The 25,886-nt window shown below is 37.8% G+C and overlaps 1 protein-coding gene across 33 annotated transcripts in view; it reads left to right on the top strand.

Annotated features, from left to right (window-relative positions):
• NRXN1 (neurexin 1) overlaps window positions 1–25,886 on the top strand; it is a 703,850-nt gene that overhangs the window by 566,717 nt on the left and 111,247 nt on the right. For all 33 annotated transcript variants that reach the window (XM_050314497.1, XM_050314498.1, XM_050314526.1 and 30 more), the window contains one exon: window positions 11,762–11,933. In XM_050314497.1, coding sequence (XP_050170454.1) covers window positions 11,762–11,933 — 172 coding nt within the window. The remainder of the gene's footprint in view (window positions 1–11,761; window positions 11,934–25,886) is intronic.

Raw genomic sequence — 25,886 nt, 5'->3', positions numbered from 1 at the left:
TATATCCCTCTAGTACAGAGAGTGTGCAGTAGGATATTCTGTTTCACCTCTTCATTCACAGATGTTATATGCATGCATAAAGCATAGAGATATACTAGCAGATATATAGGCAGAGTTATCTGCATACCTCTCTAGATCATGATGTATTTATATTGGTGAAAGAAGGTGGAAAAGGTTTTGATTGTCAGCACCTGTCTTTCTGCTTCAAGTTTAGTTTCTGAGTGTGGGCTGCAGCACAAAAAGTAATTATGATTATCTAGGAGGCAAAGTAAGTCCTCCTGTAACATCAGAAGCAGAACTTAGTGGAAGAGCAGCTCCAGTGGATTCCTTGTTTTTGGAATGTTCTCTGTGCTGGAGTTTGTGGAGTTTCTTCGCAGCACGATGGGCATAGTACTTGCACAATGGTCTGCCTGAGCAGTCACCTCAATGTACAGACCTGAAAGAGGAAATGAAAGAATGATTACTGGGGAGATCTGTCAATTGCAAATGCCCTTTGCAGTGGTCAAAGAGCCAAGAAGTCTATTAGCAATTGCACTGGGAAAGCAGAAGTGGCAAAAACCTAGCTTCACATCAGGTGAAAAAATTTGTGCATGATGTCCTCTAATGGTACTACTGCTTAATGAGACTATTTGTGAGCAAAGAACAATTTGGAAAAATAAGAGAAGGAAAAGAAATAGGGTTTGCTTTTTATAGCCCTAAGGTTATCATATTTAGCATAGAAGAATGTCAGAAAGGCTGTATATGTGCACAGCCATGCACACACACCTGCCTTGCCAGGTGCTATACTAGAGCAGTTTTGAGTCTAATGCTCTTGAATAAATTGCTCAAGAGCGGTTACTTCACCCATGTGGAAACCTCACCTCTGTGGTGGCAGCAAAGTCACCAAGGCATTGGGTTATCCGCTGCAGAGCATGAGGCATTTCAAACATAAGCTACCAAGAAGGCTATTTAAGATGCAGACTTTTCTCCCTGATATGTTTTTAGGAAGTCTTAAGAGTAAGACTTGATAAAACAGGTCCATGAATCCCCTTTTCAATGCCTCTGTGCTTTTTTTATCTTTTTTTCTCCCCTTCCTTTCCAGAGATGCCCATTCTCTTTCCTGCCACCCTGATGTATTTGCAAAAGCTTATCTGACCAAATAGCAGCAAAGCTATTCACATATTTTTTTCTTTTTCAAATAGTCCCTCACAGTCAGTAAATCCGTAAAAGTATGAAAATGAAAGCAGTTATATGTCTGGTTTCTACTAAGCTTTTTCTAGGAAAACCTTGATCTTGCACACAATCCGCATCAACTGTCTTTCAAATATTTAACCATCACATCTCTTCCATTCTGAAATATATGAGACCACCAGTAAAAGGCAGAAGCTCTGAAAAGGTGACAAGTAACTCTCATTAGAGATTCCCTGGTTTTAACATGCTACTATTTTTAAAGCAGCTCTGACTTCAGTGGAGTTAATTCTGACTTTTAACTTTCAGGGGTAACTATCTGCTGGGTATAATAAAAATGTGAACAGAAGAAAGCAGATACACCAAGGGCAGAAATCAGGAGCATGCTACCAGTGAGGTTAGAATGATGCCCTAAGAAGTTGATTGTTGGTTGCCTAACACACCCCATTTGCAAAGTGATAATTTCCAAAAGTAGTAAAAGTCTATTGTGAAGCACATGAGAAGTGAAGAACTTGTAACTAAAAGAATGAAACTGTTCCTTCCTTTGTGGTTTGAAGATAATGACGCATTTTTGCAATTTTTGCTTTCAATGGCTGTTGCATTACATGTTGTAAAGCAAGTATTTAGGGATTTTTTTAAAATACTGTTGTATTCATGAACACAGATATATTTGGACGTCATTCAAGCCTGATACTAATCATTCCAGTAAAACCACAACATTCATGATTGTTCCCTGCTTCGGAGAGGGCCTGACAGTACAGAACTCTTTTATATACAAAGCTCCCTTTATATGGGTTACATTCTGTCTTGATTTTTCTAATTTTCTTGAGGTTAGACTTTTCAATTACCTGGTAGATTTCTTCTTAAATACAATTAAGTAACTTGCATTTTGAAGAGCATATTTTTGAAGGGGCTTTTGCTATTTTGAAATGCTTCCTCCACTCCAGATTTCTTCCTTGTACTAACTGTTGGCAAACACTAATGATTTCTTGTACACCGCCCTTTTATTTATGGTGCTTCTCTTCCACAGGGTGGTGTTTTGTTTTGTTTCTAAGATGCCAAAACAATGTCTTTCAACCCTTGGGGGTTGTTAGCAACAGTAGTAGAGAACATAGAGGTAGCTATCAGATTTTGCATTCCTCATCCAGCTACCCGAGGGATTTCACAGTCCAGTCAAGGAACACTGTTTGATCACTTCATGTGCTACATGTATTCTGTGTAAGAATTTTTACATGCTCTGTAGCAATAAGTGATCAAAAGGAGTGAGATCTTCTGTTGTAGCATTGATAATCGGCTACTCCACATTCCATAGCAAAGCACACTGGGAAACTGTCAGATTGGTTTTGATTCTGAAAGATCTTCAAGATGAAGAAAGGTAAGATAAAGGAAACTACTACCAATGAGGAAAATATAATGGTATTAAAGCTTGCCATAGAATGACTCTACACTTCATGATAATAAAAAGAAAGCTGGCAACAGAAATGACAGGACTACTCGGAAAATGGGAAAACAGCCAGGACTTAACTTTCTGCAGGGAGCCCAAGACCAACCTTTGCCATGTTGTAGCTCTGCTGGCTGGTAAAAGCATAGTTATGTGTCCTTCTGTGAGGCTTTTTCACTTCAGTTTTACCTTTTGTCATACACCAGTAGTCGATTTTTTGTGTGGGTTTAGTTTTTTTTGTTTGTTTTACTGCTGCTTAACTTCTTTGTACTTATAAGTTGTTTCACATAGACAGGTACCTGAAGTGAGAATATCTTTCTTTATTTTACAGATAGGAGGCAAAAAAATTCATCTAGGTCCACTATTCAGATGCCCAGCCTTTAAATTGCTTTGTGGATTGGATTTTCCTTTCAGTTTTCTTTCATGTAAATCCATGTCAATATTGAGTACTTAGCAGCCAAGATGAATTAGGAACAGGTTATTTCTGATTGGCAATCCCAGAGCAAGAGAAAAATGGTTAGAAAAGAATTCTGGAAATAAATATGCATACAGGCAATCAGTACAAAAAGAAATGCAAAGTCTGCATTTAAACAGTCTTTAAAAAGTACTTTTTACTAATGTTTGTGATAGACATCTGGAAATATTCAAGACTCTGGTTAATATTAAAGGGAAGTTTATCAAAGGTGTGAATGGCAGGCAGGTGTTCATTTTTCATTAAAGCTCAATAAGAGTTGCGTGTCTAATGCCAATCTTGGTTTTGAATAATTCCCTACAGGTCTTTAATATGAAAAATCCTTTGACCCAGATTCTCAAAAATTAACTGCTGGTGTTTTCATGAGCATATGTGTTGATCATATGACTATTAATCATTTAGCATGAAAGCCTGCTTGAGAATTTGCTGATTCTTCACTTCTGATCCCTACTGACTCTGACTTTGGATTTGTTTCAGACCCATAAATTATCAGAAGAGTTCTGTGAAACTTTTCTAGGCACAGAAATCAATGCCCTTAAGCCAGGACAACTTCCAGTGTGTATTAGATTGTACTGATAGCAAGGTGCTACTCTTTTGGTTTACACCTTTGGATGACTCTACTATATTCCAGGAATACTATTTTAATAATCTCTGTATAAAAAAATACACTATGGAAGGGTGCAAAGCAAGCCTAATTTTCCAAGCTCACTGTACTCATCTGGAAATGTGTTGATGTGTGTTTGGGGAGGAACGTTTGCCATTTGTGAGCAGCAGGAACTTCCAATGACTCTGCCATTCCTCAGGCTGGACATACTGTATTTCAGGTACTCAAGGTGTCTGCCCACATGGAAAACAAGAGTGCAGAGCAAAGATTATGCTCTGTTTGGTATAACAGTCTTTTCATCCATAGCATTTCACCACAACTGGGACCCCTTGGTGAGATACTAGCAAGGTGAAGACGTTTCTGTGAAACATGCTATTTTCACAGAAATACCACGTTAAGGACTGACTACTAAATTGTTCTTTACTGCATATTTTCTCAGAAAAAAGATAATTTTGTGTACTGCAGTAATGATGCTGAGTGGATAATAAGATTCAGTATGCTGCTACTGTGGGCTCTACACAATATGTCTTTCATAACTGTTGCATTTTGGGGGGCTGGTTGTTAAAGTAACTATATTGTATGAGGAATTAATCTTCAGAGTAACCTGAAAAAAAATAAACTCATGATATATAGCAATGAGAATTACAATGTTTAAACTAAAGAGGAATGCTGCCGACTGAGAGCTGAAGTGTCAGAATTGTAGATTTATAAATATTTCTATATTTTCTGCTTGCTGAGCTTTATGTACAAATTGAATTGCTATAACAACAGTTTAAAGCTGACTGTGAGCTGACTTACTTTAAGGCAGAAAGTGATACAAATCATTATTTCATAGTAGTAAAAAGTAGTTGCTTCCTGCCCTGAAGTGCTGGGTCAGTGACTGATTGATCTCACAATATCTTCTTTCCGGGATTTTTGTTCTGTGGTCACAAAGGGAGCATTTTGGGACATAAAAAATTTTATGTCACATGTTACTTCTTCCACTTAGTGAGCCATCTAGGTGGCTCTTTTTCTAGATACGCCTCAGTTGTAAATTAGTGTGATGTTGAGCCCATATTTCATTTACCTCTTTCAAGGGTCAGTAGTCTGAGACTAGAAGCTGCTTAATTTTTATAGAGCAACATTTAAGAGTGCAGTATCTCTGGTAGCATCTGTATATATTTGCATACATAATATTGTTACAGTGACAGTGCTATTTCTTATATGTCAACCAGGAGCATCTGGTGAACACTGAATTTTTATTGTTTCTGTATTGATTTAGAAAACCTAGATAACTTAATTGCATGATATTGGGGTCATGTAAAGTTTATTAAAGGGTCTTACAGAACTTCTGAGTAAAATGGGAGGGTGAACTATGTTGCAAATTCTCCCACCATTTCTCTTTTAAAAAAGTCCTGAAATTGAGGGTCCCAAAATTAGGGGAGGAAAAAAAGAGTTGTTGGTATATATTTATGATTATAGATCTGGTTTTTTAAGTGTCTCTAGAGGGATCTTGGTGTAGGTGAAAAAGATGTGTTTGTGTTTAGGTGGGCATGCACAGGTTCTGCAGGAAATACTGGTAACATTTCTGGCTATGGAGACATTTTTCTTCTGTGAATAATCTGAATAGTGGCAAAGCATAGTGTTAGGCAGCATTTTGTTGCCAGGATTGCATTTCGATTGGTGTGTGCAAATGGATACCACAGATCTGACCGCTCTTCTCACAGGAATCCAAGGGTCATGTTTGGATTCCAGCCACCATTTAAGCCAAGTGATGATGTCCTTCAGGTCATGAAAAAGCTTTCTGAATAAAAGCATGTTGTGTGCTGGGGGCTCAGAAAGACCAGTCAGCTGCAGATACAGCCTTACAGAGCATTTTTGAAGTAAGGATTGTCAGTTCATCCCTCCAGTCCCACTGTCTTGGGGACCAGGAGGCTAAGAATCAAGTAAAAGAGAACAAATGGAAACAGGTTCAATGACAAAGGAGAAGCATTGTCAGGAAACTGGATTGAGAGGAAGTCAACTTTACTGCACATTGTTCAGATTTGATACGTGAGTAATGAAATCAGTGTTACTTGCACAGAGTGACACCTCCAGCTGAAAAAGAATTAAGCATTTAGTTTAAAATCATGACAATTATCAAAACCAGTAACTTGGCTTAAAATGAAAATATTTTTTTTCTCATAACCTAAGGTCTACAAAGACAGGGATTTAAGAAATAAGCCAATATTGGGAAAATAAATGGTGCAAATAAATGGTGAGAACTCGCCAGAAGGATCACTGGGAATAGCTTAATATCCTCACCAGAAAACAAGGAAAGGGGAAAGTTTGGCTTGTTGTGGGGTTTTCTTTTGTTTTCTTTTCTTTTCTTTCCTTTTCCACACTAGCAACACATTGCAGTCTTTGGGAAAAGAAAGACAAACCAAACTGTTTCACACTCGTCAGATGCCAAAAGACTGAATACCAGGTGGATGCATCCTAACAGGCATCAGCAGAAATCTTTGCTTCCTTGCTTGAATTGCCTACCTATGACTGATAACTTTGCTTGCTAGCACTCTGATAGAGGTTTCAAGCACCTCCTACATTTTCTGCAGTATGTCAAGCACTGGTATTCTGAAAACTATAATCCATCCCTGAAATTGGTTACTTTTCTGAATTCATGAAAGGGCAGAAAACATAACTATAAGTACTCAAGATGAGGGATGACAGGAGAATGCCTGTTCCTATGGTGTGTTGTCTTGCAGTTGACTAAAAAGGAAAAAAAAATTACTAATGTTGGTAAAAATTAGGTTGGCTATTTTATCATTTCTCATAGAGAAAAAAAATAAAACTCAGTATTCAGAAAGTTAAGTTCTTTGAGTGGAATATAAAAAGAAAGAGATGTATTCATTCCAAGAACTCTTCCCAGATGGTTTATATTTTCTGTGCTTTTTCCAGGAAGCATTTCCTCTGAAAGATACTAGATGGTAATAAGAAATAATGATGGATTATTAGACTGAAATATATGTAGTTACTCCATTAGTCTTGGAGTAAATGTATCTTCTGTCTATTATGTATCCCTCCCCTCACTTTCAGAAGCAAGTAATACTATTTTTAAGTACGTATTCTCTTACAGCATTCAGAAACCCAGAAATTATTTTAATTATTTTGCTTAAATTTCTATAATATAGAATATCAGCCTTTGATTACATTTGAGTGAAAATGACCTCACTCTTCTCAATAAAACTCAAGAAACTTACACTTTTATAAAATAAAAGTAAACCTTCAGTAAGTTCTAAGACTTTGTTATCACATTCACCAGAAAATGGTACCTCAGGGACTGACGCTATAAGATGCAAGCTGGTATGCTTGAATTTTTTCTTCTCTATTTGTTCACCTGTGGGAGTCACAGTATTATTACTTTTCCTTGCAAGTGTTTAAAGGTTGTAAGTATTATGAGCTTAGGTTGTCTATAGTCTCCTCTAAAACTACTGTTGTGCCAAATTTGCACACACTCATGTTTGACTGATTCCAGAGTTATTACTACAGAGAGCAGTAAAATCTTGCTGATGCTATAGGAAATATCAATTCTCTGTGTGTGTGTATAAATATTTATTTATTTATTTATTTACTTTTATACTAGCATCAGGTTTATTGCATTTGGAGTTGGCAAATTGGTAGCCCTGAACTAGAGTCCAACAGGGAACAAATTGCAATATCAGCTACTGGCTTGATTCACATTTCACCTTTCTTGCTTGGTTCTTAGGTTCATAAGCATTCTTGGTGCTTCATCAGAAGTCTTTTAAGTATTCAGAGTACACAATTCATAAAAAAGGTTTGAAAGTACTCCACTGGAGTTGCTAGATTATAGTAGTAGTTGCCAGTGCTTTTGAAGACAAAATGTTTTAAAGTGATTGGTATGTACACACACATACATACACATCCCATCCTAAGCAATCAAAGCTCCCAGCATTTCAGAGCTCATTAGGAGTGTAGAGTTGGAACTAAACATGTATATCTCATAGTTTTATCCAATTGCTTTGAAGCCATTAATGTATTTATCCTTAGCCTGTGAGCTTGGGCTCCTACAAGTGCCTGGACAGCAGAATTTAAACTGTAGACAGAGCCTACATTGCATGTTGCAGTGAGGTACAGGGGCACTTTAGCAAACTTGACTTACCTGCCTGTGTAATTACTGTAGAAAGGAAAGTTACCCTGGCCTCAGAAACAGGAGAGCTACATGTCCCAAGGACCTCCAAACCAAGAGCTATTTCTGAAGAGCTGCTGGTTGGGTCTTAGAGTGTCAGCATAGTTTGTCCGTAGATTAATTGGAGGTCCTGTGCTGCATTGTCCCAAGGACCAGTGGTGGTGATATGGCGGTTGTAGCATTATTCATGGTATAAATTTGGTTTTACAGTTCAAAACAATTTTCAGAGAAACAGAACAAAGTTTAGGCCACTCATTGAAATGCTTCCCTCTTCTCCTGAAGGAGCAATCTCTCCTTTGGTCTTTCTTGAAAGTAAAACTGGAGACTCTCCCAGCGTCTACATGTCTCCACTGTGTTATTGTGACCTTACCAGTTTTAAATAGATAAAGGCACAGTAGGAAAAGAAATTTATTTAATTGCTATGTTCTCTCACAACCAGGTGAGGCTGAGATAAAAAGACACAGGCTGAGAACCATGAGCAGCACGGTGGGCTTCTCTGATCCCTGTGTACAGAGCTGATTTTTATCAGGGGAGCTCTAAAATTATTATCTTTGCTTGTGGGAAAACATAACCTTCTAGGAATATGAGTCTGTACTATTCTGGGTCACTGGCAGGGATGGCAGCATTCAATAGTAATGTTGACTTATTGCAGTACTTAGTGATGAACAGACTTTCCATAGTGCCCATCATCAGGTGCTGAAGAGGGAACCTCTCATTCAGCATTTGTCTGAGGCTGTTTCTGATAGGAAGAATGACTTTTAAGATTATTTTGAATGAAAAAATGATAAAGGAAAAATTCCACTACTGTACTATGCCAGTGAGGCTGGCAAAGTGAAAGTAGTAATTTAGTAGGCTTCAGTTTTATCAATCTCTTTCCTTTCTGCACTACCATATTGCTCCAAAAAGAGGAAAAATAAAAACTAGTTCTTTCGAGCAGGCTACAGGCCCATTAAATTAAGCATAACAAGGCTGAGGGCTGACATCATGTTATCTAGGCAGGTTACTGCATGTCAGCTGATCTGCAACAACTGTGGACATGGTCTAAACCAAAGATAAATGAAAATAATGTGACAAAGACAAATGAAAAATAGTGTTATCTTGCAGTGAAGGAGTAGTGCCATCAAACTGCTGCATGATTATGCGAAGGCTTAGAAAACCCACTGTCTACATACAGAGGTGCTTATCTGAGCTCAGCTGATACATGGTGACTTGCTGCTCTGTGGTAGTGGCATCATCTGCTTGGGTCCATGTACTGTCAAGACTTGCATCATATTTTGTTTTGTGGTTCTAAAGGGCTGTGCACGATGGGGTTGTAATTCATGTCATGTCTAACGTTATGTCCAGGAGTCAAACTTAAAATGGATGCAATAATCATGAACTCTTCCAATTTGAAACACAGATTTGCCTCCTTGTTTTATGTGGGGATACAGAGATGGCCACAGGTGCTGAGGAAGTGTGGAAACAGTGAAGTGTATCCTTTAAAAATGGAGGTTTTCGTGGCCTCAGCTACATAAATATGTTAGAAATAAAACCAAAGAAATCACTAAAATATGTTATCATCTATTAGGGTGACATTTGCTATTGCAGCTGCATGCTTTTTATCTGTGCACAGTACTTCTGTACAAATGTAGGGAAGTCAGGGAAATTTGCTTTTTTTTAACTAACAAGTATATATCTATAAAGGAAGGCTAAAGGTCTGCCTTCAAGTCTGTATAGCATTCATTTCACTTGTCAATTTCTGGTCATTTGCGAATGGTAACTTGGTGACCATTGCAGCACCATGTGCTCTAATTTTGGAAATGCTATTGATATATTTGCCTTGTATGACACTTCTTTTTGCCTGCACCTGGTCTATTCATTTTAAAGGTGTTTTTTCTTTGTTGTTTTTTTTCTTTTATAATCTAAAATAATATATGTATATACATATATATAGCGAATAGGAAAACAGGTACATAAAGTGTAGGTTCTGAACAGTATAATTATGAATCACTGTAAAATTAGTCAGCTTTTTTAATCCTCAAAGCCTTTGATTTCTTGAAAATACTGTGAAAAGCTGCATATGCCATTATCATTATATGCTGGTTTTCTGCATTTCATAAATTACTAAAAGAGGAGATTGTTTTAAATCTAGGAAAAAATTATATTTCTTTGTATATGTTTCTGTGTAAAGAGAGTAAGCATATGAATGGAACATGTGAAACAAATAAGCTACTTTATCCATGGGAGAAAATGGGTGAAATCTATTCTAAGGTTATAACCGACACATTTGAAATAAGGAAGAGCTACAGTTACTTACCCAAGAAAACTGGGAAATTGCCATGCAACTCACATGAGAGGCAAAAGATGAGCATGTATTGGATGAGGTGGGTCCCCTATTGACACCCTATTGGCATGGAAAAGTAGGACCAGCCAGTAGAGAAATTTTAAAACAATCCACAAGTAAGAAATGGGAATGTCTAGAACATTTTTTAGTCAATCAAGCAAATCTCATGAGGGAATGGTTCTTTTATTGATTTTTAAAAAATTCATAGCTGAAGAGGTGAAAACCTAATGCCAAAATGTTGAGGAACTCCAAAGGTGTTCAACAGCTGCTCAGCTGTGCAACTGCAATATACAAACACTATTGGAAAACGAAGACAGGTATTTAAAAAGAAAATAAAATAAGGCAGAAAAACTCCTGAGTTCATTGCTTGAGGGACTTAGAGATGAGCTGCAGAATACAGTTTCTACAGGGAGTGGTGCTAGGGTAGTAAGAGGAAGAGGGAACAGAAACAAGAGCTATGCTGGAAAGGTGAACATTTAATTGTGTTTCATCTGGAAGTGTAAAAACTAAGAAAGATGTACCAGTACCAAGGACATGCAATTTCAGATAGAATTACCACTTATTATGCACAAGTCCCTAATCTCATACTGTACAATGGTTTTCTTTTTTTCTCTTCAGTGTAATAAATACCTTTTTTGAGGAATAGAATTGATTTTACAGGAGAAAAAAAAAATCACAAAGCCCTTAAGTTAAATTTTAATAGACATTGAAAGATTTTATTCAAATGTAAATGTCTCATTAGAGTGAAGAGTTTAATAATTAAAAATCAATAAAAATGAAAGCATGCCAATATCACAATCATCTGGAAAATCTACAGCCTTGGTCTAAGGTATGATTGTGTGTGGGAAGTCCCCTTAGCCTTGTATGCACTCAGGCACAGGAGTTTATAGGTAAATCCAGCAAAAGAATAAGCCTCTGCCCTTAGTGGGAACAATACACCATCTCTGTGTCAGCAAATACCTCTCACTGCTCTCTGGCATTGAGCAGGAAAGTCTTTTTTAGTCAATCAGTCTGTTCTTGGCTTAATGATTCACAGTTACTACAATGTGATGCCAAAAATCTCTCCATTAAAAAAAAAGGTTCCTCCTTTGTTACCATTTGTGAAGAGTTGGACTATGAATGAGGTTTGGAAAGCAGGGCTGGGCCCTGGCTTTTATAGCCGGAAAATTCTTGTATCTCTTCCAAGTGACACTGCAAGGATTTCTGTTTTGAAAGTCTAAAAGGAAAAACTGTGTTTTATCCTCTTGGAGCTGAGGGAGAGGACAAAGAAGGAAACCTTGAGCTTTCCTCCTCCTTCCCCCCTCCTCATCTTGGTCTGAACCTCTTGGAAAAGAAGAGACCTCAATTTGGTGAAATAACTCCTTTGGAATATCAATTATCCATCAAAAAGACATCACAGACCTACTAAGCTGTCAGAAGGCTTGTCACTACCGCATGCAAGTCTTCAGAAGTTACATCTGAGGAGGGAAGATGTTGTTAGAAATCTTTCCCTGTGTGACACACTGTCTCAATTTCTTGCTAAAACAAGTCTTAATTAGTTCTTCTCTTTCTTCTTCCCTTTCTTTTTTTTTTTTTTTTTAAATATGCAGCACCAGGGAAAAATTGGAGTTAAATTTAATGTTGGAACCGATGACATCGCTATTGAAGAGATGAACGCAATCATTAATGACGGGAAATACCATGTAGTTCGCTTCACAAGGAGTGGTGGCAATGCCACGTTACAGGTGGACAACTGGCCCGTTATCGAACGTTACCCAGCAGGTAAGGGCTTACACAAACACTTGTCGTGAAGAGGGTGGGGGACGCGCGGAGTTTGGCTCATTTTTGCTTCTCTTCTGGTATAACATCAGCTTCTTTGCAGTGTTTTAGTAGCTAATTAAGTAGTTAAAGAGTCCTGAGCAATGTACAGTTTATGTTGATGGCATTTCCTAAGCAAGTTTAAAGGCACAAATTCAGTTTATTATTGGAAGTGGAAAAATAGAGTTATCAAGGCATGAAATAGTACTTTTGTTTCTTGTTTTCATCTGTTTTCATTGAGTTACTGTTTTAGGGAGGAAAAAAAAGGCTTTGACAAAAACTACAAAATAAAGTGACTCCCAAATCTATCCCCAAGTGACGGAGTAAAACATTTACTGAGGAAAAGGTTGTCTGTGTTCTTTTGATGACAAGTTGTTATTAAAGCAATCTGAAGCTTATGAATTTAGCAGAAGTGTTCCAGAAGGCATGAACCAAAGGGTGTAGCAGTTATCAATTGTATAATCAACCAAACAACCAAATTGAGATGCCTTAACTTAAAATGCAAACTACAGGATATTACTTATGCAAATGATGCTGGTCACTTAAGTGAAGGCAACTCGTATGAAGACAGAGTTGCCTTGATCAGGCCCATATTCCATTTTATGCAAATGCCATGCAGTGAAGACTATTGTGTTACTAATTTTCTTTATTTTTAAAGACAACAGGTTTTTCAGACATGCAGTCCCTTTCTTATTGAGTAGGACTACTGAGCCATTAATGGTAACTTATAAATCTCCGTGTTATCTCTTAGCAGTTGCTCTGTGTGTTTATATTATTAAACAAAAGGCAGCAAATCCAGAGATGTAAGCAAAAGCAAATATGAAACCAGAATGCCTATTATGTAAATAACAGTTCTGATTTATCTGTTTAAAAGTAGAAAATTCTTCATTTTTGGATGTGGAGTGGGACAGGAAGATGTGTTTCACTAGTAAGAAACGCATAAACCATTTTCTGTACTAATTATTAGTATTTAGGGTGGGCTTTTTTGCTATTGTTGTTGCCATTTTGAATTGCAGTCCAGCTATTCATCTGACTTTTTAAAAAATAAAAGCAATTTTTAAGAAATCCACAGGTGAAATATAACCCTTCAGATCATTTATTGCAAATAATTTAGAATTCAAAATAAAAATGACAGTATGTATTGGTAAAAAAATTATATATAACAGGAGCTGTATTAAAAAAAATCTATGTGCTAATGTGCTATGAATGAATGGTGGCTCTCAAAGTTAGTGCCATTCTTTATTTCTAAGTTAGATACATCTCTGAGTGGTGATAAACTCTTTAGGGAAGGGGGGATAGTGAATGAAATATGTCCTGTGATCTTTCAGATATTCCTGTTTCCCCCATGTACCCCTTTTTTTGCTAATTTTGCAGTGTTTGATAAATGATTTCTGAAATGACAAGGTGAAAGCTGGGGAGGACTGTGTCTTACGTTGTGTTCAAGACCTAAACAGCACAAAGGAAAAAATAAGTTTGGGGTGTTCTTTTGCCTATTTTGATTTTTACCTAAATGATTAGCATGAATTTACCTCTCCAAGCTCAGGAGTGATGCATCCCAACAAAGAGGAAGTTAGACAAATACACCAGGAGGCCTGTGTGGTTGAACAAGGAGCTCCTGGACAGGCTCAAACACAAAAAGAAGCCTACAGTGTGTGGAAACAGGGGCAGGTAGCCTGGGAGAAATACAGAAAAATTATCTGAGGAGCCAGGGATTGGGTTAGGAAAACCAAAGCCCTGACAGAATTAAATCTGTCTGGGGATGTTAGTGGGCAACAAGGAAACCTTCTACAAGTATGTCAGTTATAAAAGCCAGACCAGGGAAAATATGGGATCTCTCTGAGACCTCATTAGCAGGACATGTAGAAGGCTGAGAGACCACAGTTTGAGCACTGTGTCCAGTTCTGGGCCCCTCAGTTCAGGAAGGATATTGAGGTGCTGGAGCAGGTCCATAAAAGAGCAAAAAGGATGATGAAGGGACTTGAGCACAAGTCCTGTGAGGACAGGCTAAGAGAGCTGGGGTTCTTTAGCCTGGAGAAGAGGAGGCTCAGGGGTGACCTCATCACTCTCTACAACTCCCTGAAAGGAGGCTGTAGCCGGGTGGGGGTCAGTCTCTTCTCCCAGGTAATCAGCAGTAGGGCAAGAGGGCATGGGCTTAAGCTCTGCCAGGGGAGGTTTAGGTTAGATATTAGGAAGAAATTTTTTACGGAGAGAGTAATCAGACATTGGAAGGGGCTGCCCAGGGAAGTGGTGGATTCATCGTCCCTGGAGGTTTTTAAGACAAGACTGGATGTGGCACTGAGTGCCATGATCTGGTACCCACGGCAGTGTTGGATGAAGGGTTGGACTTCATGATCTTGGAGGTCTTTTCCAGCCCAGCTGATTCTATGATTCTAAGGACTGAGAGAATGAAGAACTGTAGGACATCATCAGGTTTGAGACTATTTAAGGAACATGAAGCTGCACAAATCCATGGCACCTGACAAGATACATCCAGTACTGAGGGAACTGGCTAAGGAAGTGGCCAAACAAGTATCCATCATATTTGAGAGGTTGTGGTAGTCTGATGAAGTGCCCACTGACTAGAAGGAGGGCAAAATAATAGCCATTTTGAAACAGAAAAATAAGGAAGACTGAGGGAACTACATGCTAGTAGTTCTGTGCCTGGCAAGATCATGGAGCAGATCATCCTGGAAACCATGCTAAGGTACATGAAAACTAAAAAAGTGATTGGTGACAGCCAACATAGATTCAGTAAGGGCAAATTTGTGCCTGAGAAGTTTGGTAACCTCCTACAGTTGTCTTTAAATTGGAGAGACATGAATTTGACAGATGGGCCACTTGATGGATGAGTAATTGGCTGGTTAGTACACACAAAGAGTTGCAGTCAATGGCTCAGTGTCTGAGAGGAGACCAGTGATGAGTGGCATTCCTCAGGAGTCAGTACTGGGACCAGTGCTGTTTTAATCTTTGTGGATGACATGGACAATGGGATCAAGGGCACTCTCAGCAAGTTTGTCATGAGTGGTGCAGTCAACATGCTGGAGTTGAAAGTCAATAAGACCAAGTGTAAAATCCTTCACCTGGGTTGGGACAATCCCAAAAACAAGTACAGGTTGGGTGGAGAATGGACTGAGAGCAGCCCTGCCAGAAAGGATGTTAGTGGGTGAGAAGCTCAACATCACATGGCAACGTGCACTTGCAGAGCAGGCAAATGGTACCCTGCACTGGTTCAAAAGAGATGTGACCAGTAGTTTGAGGGAGGTGATTCTGCTTCTCTGCTCCACTCTGGTGAGACCCCACCTGGACTACTGCATTGAGCTCTGGAGCCCCCAACATAAGAAAGACATGGACCTGTTGGAGCAAGTCCAGAGGGAAGCCACGAAGATGCTCAGGGGGCTGGAACATCTCTATTATGAAGACAGGCTGAGGGAGCTGGGGCTGTTCAGCCTGGAGAGAAGGTTCTGGGAAGACCTTATAGCACCTTGCAGTACCTGATGAGGGCTACAAGAAAGCTGGAGAGGGACTTATTACAAGGGCATGCAGGGGGAATGACCTTAAGCTGATGGGTAGATTTAGATTAGATATTAGGAAGAAATTCTTTGTTGTGAGGGTGGTGAGGCATTGGCACAAGTTGCCCATAGCAGCTGAGGATGCCCCATCACTGGAAGTGTTCAAGGTCAGGGGCTTTTTGGATGAGGCTTTGAGCAACCTGATCTAGTGGAAGTGTCCCTGCACGTGGCAGGCAGGTTGGAAATGAGTGATTTTTAAGGTCCCTTCCAACACAAACCATTCTATGAGCATAAAAATACTTTTTTTTCTCTGTTCCATTTCTTCATGAAAATACAAAGTGCCTGCAACAAGGTCAGAGTGCAGTTGAGTTCTGAAGATAAGGGCACACAGAATTTGTTTATACTGAACATAGGTCAATTTAGAAAATAGAGTGATTTTCTAGGGATGGGATTACTGGAGTTGAAGAGGGTTGGATGTTTTCCTTCAAAAAGGAAAACAAAAAAATTAGAGCTTTTTGAGCTACCATGAGCAATCCATTCTGAAGCTGCATTTCAAGGCATTTTCAGTTGCTTCATTAGATGAGGTACAGAATCCCTTGGCTTGCTTTGCTGCTGGATCTTTCAAGGCTGCTACAATTTTCTTTGCCTTTCCCATAGCAATACCTTATGTCTCTTGTATGCCATAACATCACTTTTGATTTCCGTTCTCCCTCTTTTCACCTTCCATCTCTTCTCCCTTCCCAGCACGAGCACATCTAGCCATACCTTTCTCTTCTGTTTCCATACTGCTCCATCAGATTTGGCAGTCTTCATTTAAACCCTTTTTAACACTAGTTTCTTCACAGACTGGTATTGATATACATTTTAGGAAAGACATAGGCTTGTCCTGACGACTATGCTGCCTGTGAGCAGGCGTGACACTGAGGCAAGAATTGAAACTGGAGATAGTAATGATTTATGTTCAAACCTACTCTTTTCCTTCCAGTTCTAAAAGTAATATTTCTAAAAGTGACATTTTGAAGGTACCAGACAACACAGTGTGACAAATGCTGCTGCATCCAGGTTAGAGGTGCTTCTGCTGTGTCTGTTTTAGGGACAGACAGTAGTATCTGGCACTAGTGGTTAACCAGCTAACTTCCTATTGGCTTGTGTTTTGGATGGAGGCATGTTGCAGTTGTATAATATCAACAGAATTTGATCCTATTTGCATGAGTGAGGACTCATTAGCTTTCATTTCCATACTAGAAAGAATGTTCTTTTTTGCTTTGTACCTGTTTTTTGAATTGTTTCTTTCTGCATGATTTCTCAATTAACTTGCACCACTGTACATAAGCACAGAGTTATCTCTCCTGCTTCTGGTTTTGTTTGGCTTTTTTTTTTTTTTAATTAAAACCAGAAACGAGATTAGCAACTTAATTAGTAAATTTGCTATTCTTAAATATGCTGAATTTCCTTTATAAAAAATAAAATAAGACTTAAAAAATTAGTTGGTTGCCTAAAGGATACCAACTGATCTTCCCAGTAAGGTCTTCCCTTACCAGGAAAGATTTTTCTCTGAATTATACTTCTGGTTGGAGTGTTTAATTACAAGACAGCACTTGTTTTTGTTCGGCGTCTTCAAATATTGGGCAAAGATTTTCTGAGAGAAGTATCAGGTCAGAGACTTGGGACTTTCCAAGTTCACTGCCTGTGTATCCTTCATAATGCTCCGTTATGCTGCAGATAAGGCCACCCAAGCCAAATAACAGTGGGTGCTGCATCAGTTGCTGCAAGTGTGCTGTGGGCACCCCTGTTGATGCTCAGAGAGACCATCTTTTGAAAAAAGAGCTGTGGCTCTGATTGCCACAAGTCTATGTGGGATTTCTAGGAAGTCTGAACTCAGTCTCAGGTCTCAGGAGCTTCCCAGAGTTCAGTGTTCATGCAAGGGATTTTATAGCTGTTGTAGCACAGGTGATCATCCAGTATTTCTTTATGATCAGTCAGAGAGATAGACACCTTCCAAAAAGTGCATGTGGCAGTGCTTCACAGGGCTTCTATGGTGGCTTTGTGGGTTTTAGCCTGGAGCTGTATAAAATGCAGAAGTGACCCTGAAAGATGAGTAGAATCTAGTATCTCTCTCTTGTTATTTTATTTGTGAATCCACTAGACCTGAGTTTTGTTTAGGCCAATGCACCTTTAATTTATATCTGAGTAGGTGTGAAATGAGAGATCTGTAAAATGAAAAGAGGTAGGGGTGGTCAGTGATAGAGGATGATTATCCTAGTAAAGGTGGATGGTTGGTTTTTGAAATATTCTTAGAAAATATGTGTTTTGTCTTAGACAAATGTGAAGATTTCAATATCCTGAAATGGATGGATAATTTTTAGAAACAGAGGTTTAGATTTGATCTTCCAGACTACCACAAGAATAATTTTTTTATTCCAAATTTGCTCTCTTACTGTTTCTCTGAGTAAAATGGTAGAGCTATGAGGATATGCACTTCAATTTCTGCCCTTTATTAAATGTTTGTCCTGTTTTCTCCCTTGCTCATTGTGTTTGTGACTGATGGGTGGCCCTATCATTGCAAAGAGTGCATTGTAGTTTTTTGATAGCTAAGATGCCCATATCTGTCCTCAATTTATATATTCCATCTTTCTTAACTAGATTCAGTATTATATCTCTTTACTGAATTATCATCATCTGTCTGCACCTTCCCAAAGAACTTTAGAATTTCACCTTGGCCTCTTTTTCAGATAGTGAATTTACATTAACTTATCTGCAGCCTAATTTGTGATCATATTAAACAGGAATGGGAAAACTGCTGACTGTGCATTCAGAGTTCCTAATCAATAGACTATCCCCATTTCCATGCAGATCCTTTCTACTTCTTGTGGCTTATCTTGTCTGCTTCACTACTTGGTTTTAATTGCACGTTGCAACTGCCTGCTGTTGTGGCAACAGGACTGCGCCATAGTAGCAACTCCAACTACTTTTGTGAAGAGACTGCTCTTGTAACTTGTTAGGTAATAATTCTGCACTGAAATGTAGATTTTCTAAAGATACATAAACCAAAGAACTTGTTAATTTGGGTCAAACTGAACTAACGATTATGGCCAAATTTTTATTTTTTTTTTAAAAGGGAAATTGATTTTAATAATGTCAAAATATTAATTTCAGTATTTTCTAAGTAAAATATTCTGATTTTTCATGTCAAGATTGCCCAGTATTTTTAGGGGACTTAGGTAATCTGAGAACAAAGCATTTTATTTAATTTGAAACAACCTTTTCTTCCTTACCTGAAAAAAAATCTGTTTCATAGCAGATCAAATGTGGAGAAGAGAAAACCCAAATTTTTCTCACAACAGTGATCGGTAGCCATATCTATTTAACATGAAAAACAGCTTTCTTAATTTTCTGATTTTTGTTCCTTAGTACATTTTATTAGTCTGGGAACATATATCAAAACAAGCTAGAGGACGTTTTAAAGCCACGATAACCACCATTTATTCTGAAAGAATTTCAGAATCACTTTTCTGAGACTAACTCTATGCTTTCTGTGGTCAAAGGCAGTTTGCCCAATGCTGATTTTATTAAAACACACAGCACAAGAAATCATTTTACCAGTGGCAACTTACTCTTCAGGACTTCCATCACAAATCAGACTGATGCAGAATTTCCTGGATAGAAAATGATCTCTTAGATATTGGCCAGCGTGTCTATGGTTTCAAAGCTGTTCAGGAATGCTTAGCAGTTCCTGGAACCCTGCACCAGTTTGGAAGACAGAGTCTGATGTAGGCAAATACCTAAAATGAAGCCTTCCCAGTCATCTCTGGATCTCTGGTCAGCCTTAGAAAAGCATAACTTTATTGAAACTGCCCTCATGTACCCCATGGGTCAGGATGTGTCGGGGATGTGCCTAACAGACTGAGATCTGAAAGCATGAGCATGTCACTCATACTGTTTGCTCTAAAGAGATTATCCAAAACACTGCCAGACTACTGGAACAGATGTATCTCTGTGATTGGGGAGTACAGGTTGTGACTGAGCATATACACCAAAGAAGAACCTGTGTGAGAGCCCATGTATTGTGGCAGAAGATCAAACTGCAGGCTGACATTATGCTTAATGCCAAGTACCTCTACCATAAGGCAATTGCCAGCTGAAGCCCTGAGGGCTTTGGTATAATGCACAATAATTCCGCTCTTTTTTGGTTGGCTGGTTTTGGGTTTTTTTGGTGGTTTTGTTTTTGTTTTGTTTTTTGCTTTATTGCATAAGGTTAAACATCTGAGGTCACGCATTGTCTTTAGGGACTTTCTCTGGATCTGTGGGTTAAGGTTTTTATTGCAGAACATCCAAGGGCTAACAGAAGGGAGCATGCCATTTAAATGCTTCTCTTGGTCCCTGTATTCTGGAAAATAGGAAAAGGGTCTGTCGTCTTTTCATGAGTTACATCTGACTTAAAGATAAATGCTAGGATCAGCTATTACCATGTATCCTATTTAGGGTAAATGGCATCCATTTGTCTTGATTTTTGTGTTCAGATTGACTATAAAATTAAGAGGAGACATTTGTGTTGGTACGTTTGTTTCTCTAGGAATGGATTCCAGTATTTGCCATGCAATCCATGTACTTGCCTAACTTGTATACTATTGGCTTAGCAGTAGCTTCCAAATTCAAGCCCCTACAGCTACTTCTGAAGAGAATCAAAGGTGTTTTTCAGGTGTAAGTGTGGTGGTAAGGAAGAGCTCTTGAACACTTTCACAAACGTATCTTTGAATATTCCAATAAAATGGGCGGTCAGCCTGTTATCACCACATCCATGCAAAATTTTAATTGTCAACATGATGTAGGAACCAAACAAGTAGATGATCACTTAATATTTGCCTTGCCTTGCATGTGCCATAGGGTAAGTTTTCAAACCTCCCTGGCCACTGCTGTTAGGACACAGGACTTTTTCAGTGTTTTCCAGGCTAAAATAATATAAGCCTTTTGACTGCTATTTATTTGTCCAGCAACACATCACCTTTACCCTTTTTTCTAACTTGATTCCTTCTTTGGATAAAAGAATATACCTTGATTCTCTCTTGTGTGCTTTCCTTTGCTATGGTTAGAGTTTCAGCTCCTGCAGTCAGATCTGTCATCAATCAATCTTGATGGTAGACATAGAGGATATGAGGAATGTCCTCATCTGATAAGCTGCAAAACTTACAAACTTGGTGGTGACAATGCTTCCAAAGACAAAATAAAAACTGCCTTTCTAGCCAGGAGGGATGTGCAATGGAAAAGACTTAAGTTCTGTTCACAGTAATTAAGCTTCTATGAAACACATACTGCCCCATGTCTCCTGTTTTGTATGTCATTTTCCTGCTGGGAGAAACCAGCAGTGTCAATGAAACAAGGACATCTCATAATACTTTACTTCCCTTGGAGATAACAGTGTTTGGAAAAAACAGGAGGATTTCTCAGGAACTCTCCATCTGGGAATATACAGAAGATGAATTATACAGTGCAAGTGAACACTTTATGAATAAATTTGTGCCATATGTATAAAATCAGGCTTTAGATGTGGGAGATGTGGCTCTAAAATATTTAGTCTCTGGAATTACTAAGAGGAGCATGGGAAAAATACCAGCTAAGTCAGTAGTTCCTTTGTTACCAAGTAATGTCTCCTCCTCCCTGATTTGGAAAGCAAAACTCATCAGTGTTATTTATGGCCTTTGATGTGTCCATGGAGTTACATCCCCCAGGGGTTCTGTTTATGCTGAAGCCTCCATCTGGGAGATCTGCTGGTAACAACTATTATAGTTAAACCTACTCTGGTTTGATAGGAGATAATGGGGCATAAATATGAATGAGTTAACATACTTTTGGGTTCTTTTAGATTTGCTAAGAGTCTTTAACAAAGTTCCATATGTGAAAATATTCAGGAAGAAATTACACAACCCTGGTGGTAAAGGCCAAGTTGTTTGATAGATCAAAATCTAGCTTAGGGGAATAGAGGCACAGATTCCCACCTAATGAAAATCAAAGGAGTAAATCACTTTATTTTCAATGAAAGTATGATCATATATAACCTTGTTATATATTGAATAACATTGATTTTTTAAATAAAAGTTAGAAACTCTACATACAAGCTGTTCTAGAGATGATTTCAAGATTACTGTAGAAGAAAAAAAAACGTGTTTAAATCCCCCAGATTTTTACATTCCTGAAATTCAAAAACTAATTTTTGTATTTAATTTATTTGCATTTTTTTTCTAGAATGAGAGGTTTTGTAAATTCTTTATTAGTTTAAACAACATTTTTATTAGTCAAAGCATTTTTTGTTCTTATCCCAAAGTTAAAAAACCTACTTACTCTGTTGAATATGCATCATAACAGTAAAAGCAAATTTGATCTAAGAAAGATAATGCACATAGGTGAGATCATTTGAATTTTCATAGAAAATATTTTTAATTGATTGCACTGGCTCAAGAGAAAGGTTTAATGCTATAGACAGCTCAAGGATTATTTTCATTATCATTCCAAAACCAAGTAAGTTCTGAGAATGTTTAGAATGCTACAGAAATATTGATGGAACTTTATTTAAATCAATGGCTCACTTTCCCTCTAAAGGATTAGAGGTTTGGATTTTTTTTTCCATTCCCATTTATTTATTTTCCCAATTATGTTAGTGTTAGAAGAGCTTAAGAAATGAGAAAGAAAACTGAACTGGGTCAAGTCTGCTCCCTAGCATAAATTGTTTCTTGGAAGGTAAATTAGGAGAAAAGTCCTGCTCTCCAGAAATTTTCCTTTGCTTTCATTTCAAACACTTTCAGATTCATCCCACTATGTTCTTGTATGTCTTTTCACAAACTGGTTTTCTCATTCCTCTGTTCATCATTATAGACTTTCTTTGGATGCCTTTTTTTTAGTTTGGTTTTCAACAGCACCTGTGTTTGAAAATGAATAGTGAGAACACTGGGACCACATGCAAAGACATAGGAAGACATTAATGCTGATAGTTATCTCTGCATTCTAAGATCTTAATTTTTTTTTTCATACCCGAGAACTGAAAAGCCCAATATCATTCTGCAGCTGACTACATACTGAATGTCTTTCCTCCTGAATTCTCTCTCACAGCATCCCAATTTATCTCAAGAACTAGTGTGACTGGTCCTATATCTTAAGTGTGTGACCTGCACTTTGTAGTATAAAATTTAGTGTCACTTCTATTAACTCAGAAGGGCTCTGTTCCTCTTGGCTGATATCTGCAGCCTCTTCAGCATTACCAGTATGTCTACTTTGATGTAATCTACAGATTTCATTGTGTAGTCTACGTTTTATACAGAGATCAGTGAAGAAAATAGCAAAGATGATTGATTCTGGAACTCAACTCATGTACTTTCTTAGGAGTTCCACCCTGTTAGTTTTTCTGTGGGAAATCCACTGGTTTTCCTTACATACAAATTTCCAGTGGCTGCTGTGGTAGCTCCAATGCCACAATCTAATGCAGGTTTGAAATTCAGCATGATATTCATCTTGATAAGCTAAATGCTGAGTTCTACATTATCATGTTTGTTTGACTTTTAGCACACATAGATCTTCCGCTCATTCAACTAGATGGCATCAGCTGTCCAAAATACTTGGAGAGCTTTGATAAACCTGACCAAACTACTATTTCTTGAGGATTTTTATTTTTCAAATATAGGTAATATTGTGGGGAACATGAGGACTAGAATATGGTATAGTTGACACATTGGCAGCTCTGAATGTCACAAGCAATGACTGTTTATCATCTGTGTGAATGATTCACCAAGGAGCTAAAGAAGACACTGTAATGAAGTGAGAGTATTAGGGAGAAGAATTCACTAGCTAGTTCCTGAAAGAGGCTTGCATCCTGGGAAGATGGGCACCTTGAGTGTGACCTAAAGCAAGCAACCCTTTAGTTCAGAAGCCTGTCAATAGACAAGCAGGCTATGGTTTCCACATGAGACAGAGAAAGGAGGAGAGAAAAAAATCCTTGTTCGATGCTATCCTTTGTTGGGTTTTTTATGCAGCTCTTGCACTCTATTTTTTCCACAGTTAATCAATGATTTGCTACATGGCATCATATCGAATGCTTTACTGAAATCCAGATAAATTAGCTATACTCCATTTCCTTCATCTAGAAAATCACTTATCTTATCAAATAGGGCTATTAGATTAGTCGAACATGATTTGGTAAAGTTTTGCATTTTATCTCCTTTTCCAATCACTTCCATGTCTTTAATTCTTTCCTTTCAAATTTGTTCTAAAGCATCGTGTATGGCTAAGGCCAGAATAAATAGTTTGACTAGGTGGCTTTTAGTTCTTCTCATGTAAAACTATTACACTTGCTGTTCTCTAATACAAGATGGAGCATACCCCATTGGATAACTGTATTTGAAAACTCCTGGCTTGTTATTTTATAGTTTTGGGACAGAGATCATCTTCCTTTCTTTATGACCCCACAAGTTCATTAAAAATATGGACATTGTTTTTTTTTTTAGTTGTGGACGTCTACATTTTCATAGACACATGCCTGTTAGTCAATTCAATCTCCTGCCTTGGATCATCATCAACCTTACTACAAAGTGACTCCTCTATGATCTCTTTTTGTTTATAGCACTTAAGAATCCCTGGCTTTTAAATTTATTTTATTTTCTTTGAAAGGTCCTTTGAACTTACGCTTTGGCAACTTTACTTATATATTTATTTATTTTTCTAATTCTGAAAACCTCTGCTTTCTTTGCTGAGCAAGTCTGGGGTTTTAATCTCCTAATACAGTCTATAATAGCATAGATAATTACGTAGTCAGTCTAGTAGGTCTCCCCTTGTATATTTTTAACCTTGCAGATGCAAATTTTAAAAAAAAAATTAATGTATTAATATATTAATACCTTACCTTATAGAATTTCCAAGTGTTGTTCCTGGCTGATTCCAGTCCGTCATACTGATTACACCATCTGATTTCCTTAAACTGATCAGATTTTTTTCTTTTGAAATCAAGAATCTGATTTACAGGCTTATTTTTAGTTGCCCTTGTGTTAATTTGAGTCAACTAATGATCACTCAATCAAAAACTATGAACTACAATTAACTGTTCTATGATGGTTTTATTACTTATCCAAAGTAAAGCTAAAATAGCATTATTTTTTGTTTGTTTCATATGGAAAAAAACTTCAAAGAATATTAGAGGAAGCTGATATCTACCTATACTCATATTATTATGTTCAGTTATAACATGAATAAAAGAAGGTGTTATACCAGTGTGTAAAATAATGGCATGGAGAATTAAAAATAAGGCAAGAAAATATTCAAAACTCAATTGCACAGGTTCTCCAGAGTAAAGTAAGATCGAAGACACTATCTTGGAAGAAGCAGGAATCAAAATACATGAAAAATTAATCTTAGTTACTGAGACACAAACCAGCAGTTAAGTGATGGATGTAACTAGGCCAGCGTGCTACCTTCCCTTTGCTGATGTGTAATTTCACAACTGATTTCTTGCATGTTTTTCTGATTCATACAGCTCTGACTGCTCCTTGGTTATGATTAAATGTATTTTTCAGCATGTATCCAGGTCTCACTTTTCATACCATTTTATTGTTCATGTGAAAGATTGATGTTAACAAAAATGGCAATTTATATTCCCATTCTCTTTGGTAAGCCTCTGTTGCAGCTTACCCAAAGTCAACAAATTACTTTTTTTAAAAAGCACTGCTGCCCTTTGAGAGATTATGAAATTGTTCTATCCTGCTGTCATCTTTAAATAAAGAGCCTAGGTGATACCCAAACAAGACACTACAGTAAGTCTCTTTTCAAAAAGTGGTTTCACTAGAGTTTCCCAAATCAGATTTTTAATTTGACAGCTTATCAGGTCTTTCTGTCAGATAATGCTATATAATAATGCTTCTCTAAGTCTGCAGGCAGATTTTTTTTCCCTTTATTTTTTATCTTGGATATCCTGATAAAATACAAAGGCTCATCCCTTCTTAGGCTTGATAGATCCTGTAATTAAATTCAGATTTTGATAAAATGTGTGGCACAGTTGTCATTACTTGATCACAGAAGATATAACACCTTTCAGTTAAATACAGCAAGGTAGCATAATAGAAGGAGAAAGAAAATGTCAAATGAATGGTGATTCAGAAAAAGGTTTTCTAAAATACCGAAACAGACAGATATCTGCTCTTTCTCTGTCTTGTGGCAGAGGATGGGCACCTGCTTACTATAATTAGGCACAGAGTGATATGGAAATGGAATATCTGAAGGAAACCACAAGCTGTACAGATTCAAGTCAGAGGAAGAAAGTGGAAATTAAAACAGATCTCAGGATGAGGCATGGCAAATCTGTTCCAGCTGGTCCCTTTTGCCTCTTCAGGGAAGGCCATTATCTATTAACAGTCCCCAAAAGTCAGATCACAAA

The sequence above is a fragment of the Myiozetetes cayanensis genome, unplaced genomic scaffold (genome assembly GCF_022539395.1).
Source record: "Myiozetetes cayanensis isolate MyiCay16 unplaced genomic scaffold, myiCay2020 scf2-11, whole genome shotgun sequence".
In the NCBI taxonomy this organism is placed as follows: Eukaryota; Metazoa; Chordata; class Aves; order Passeriformes; family Tyrannidae; genus Myiozetetes; species Myiozetetes cayanensis.
This window is presented reverse-complemented; position numbering and strand designations above follow the sequence as displayed.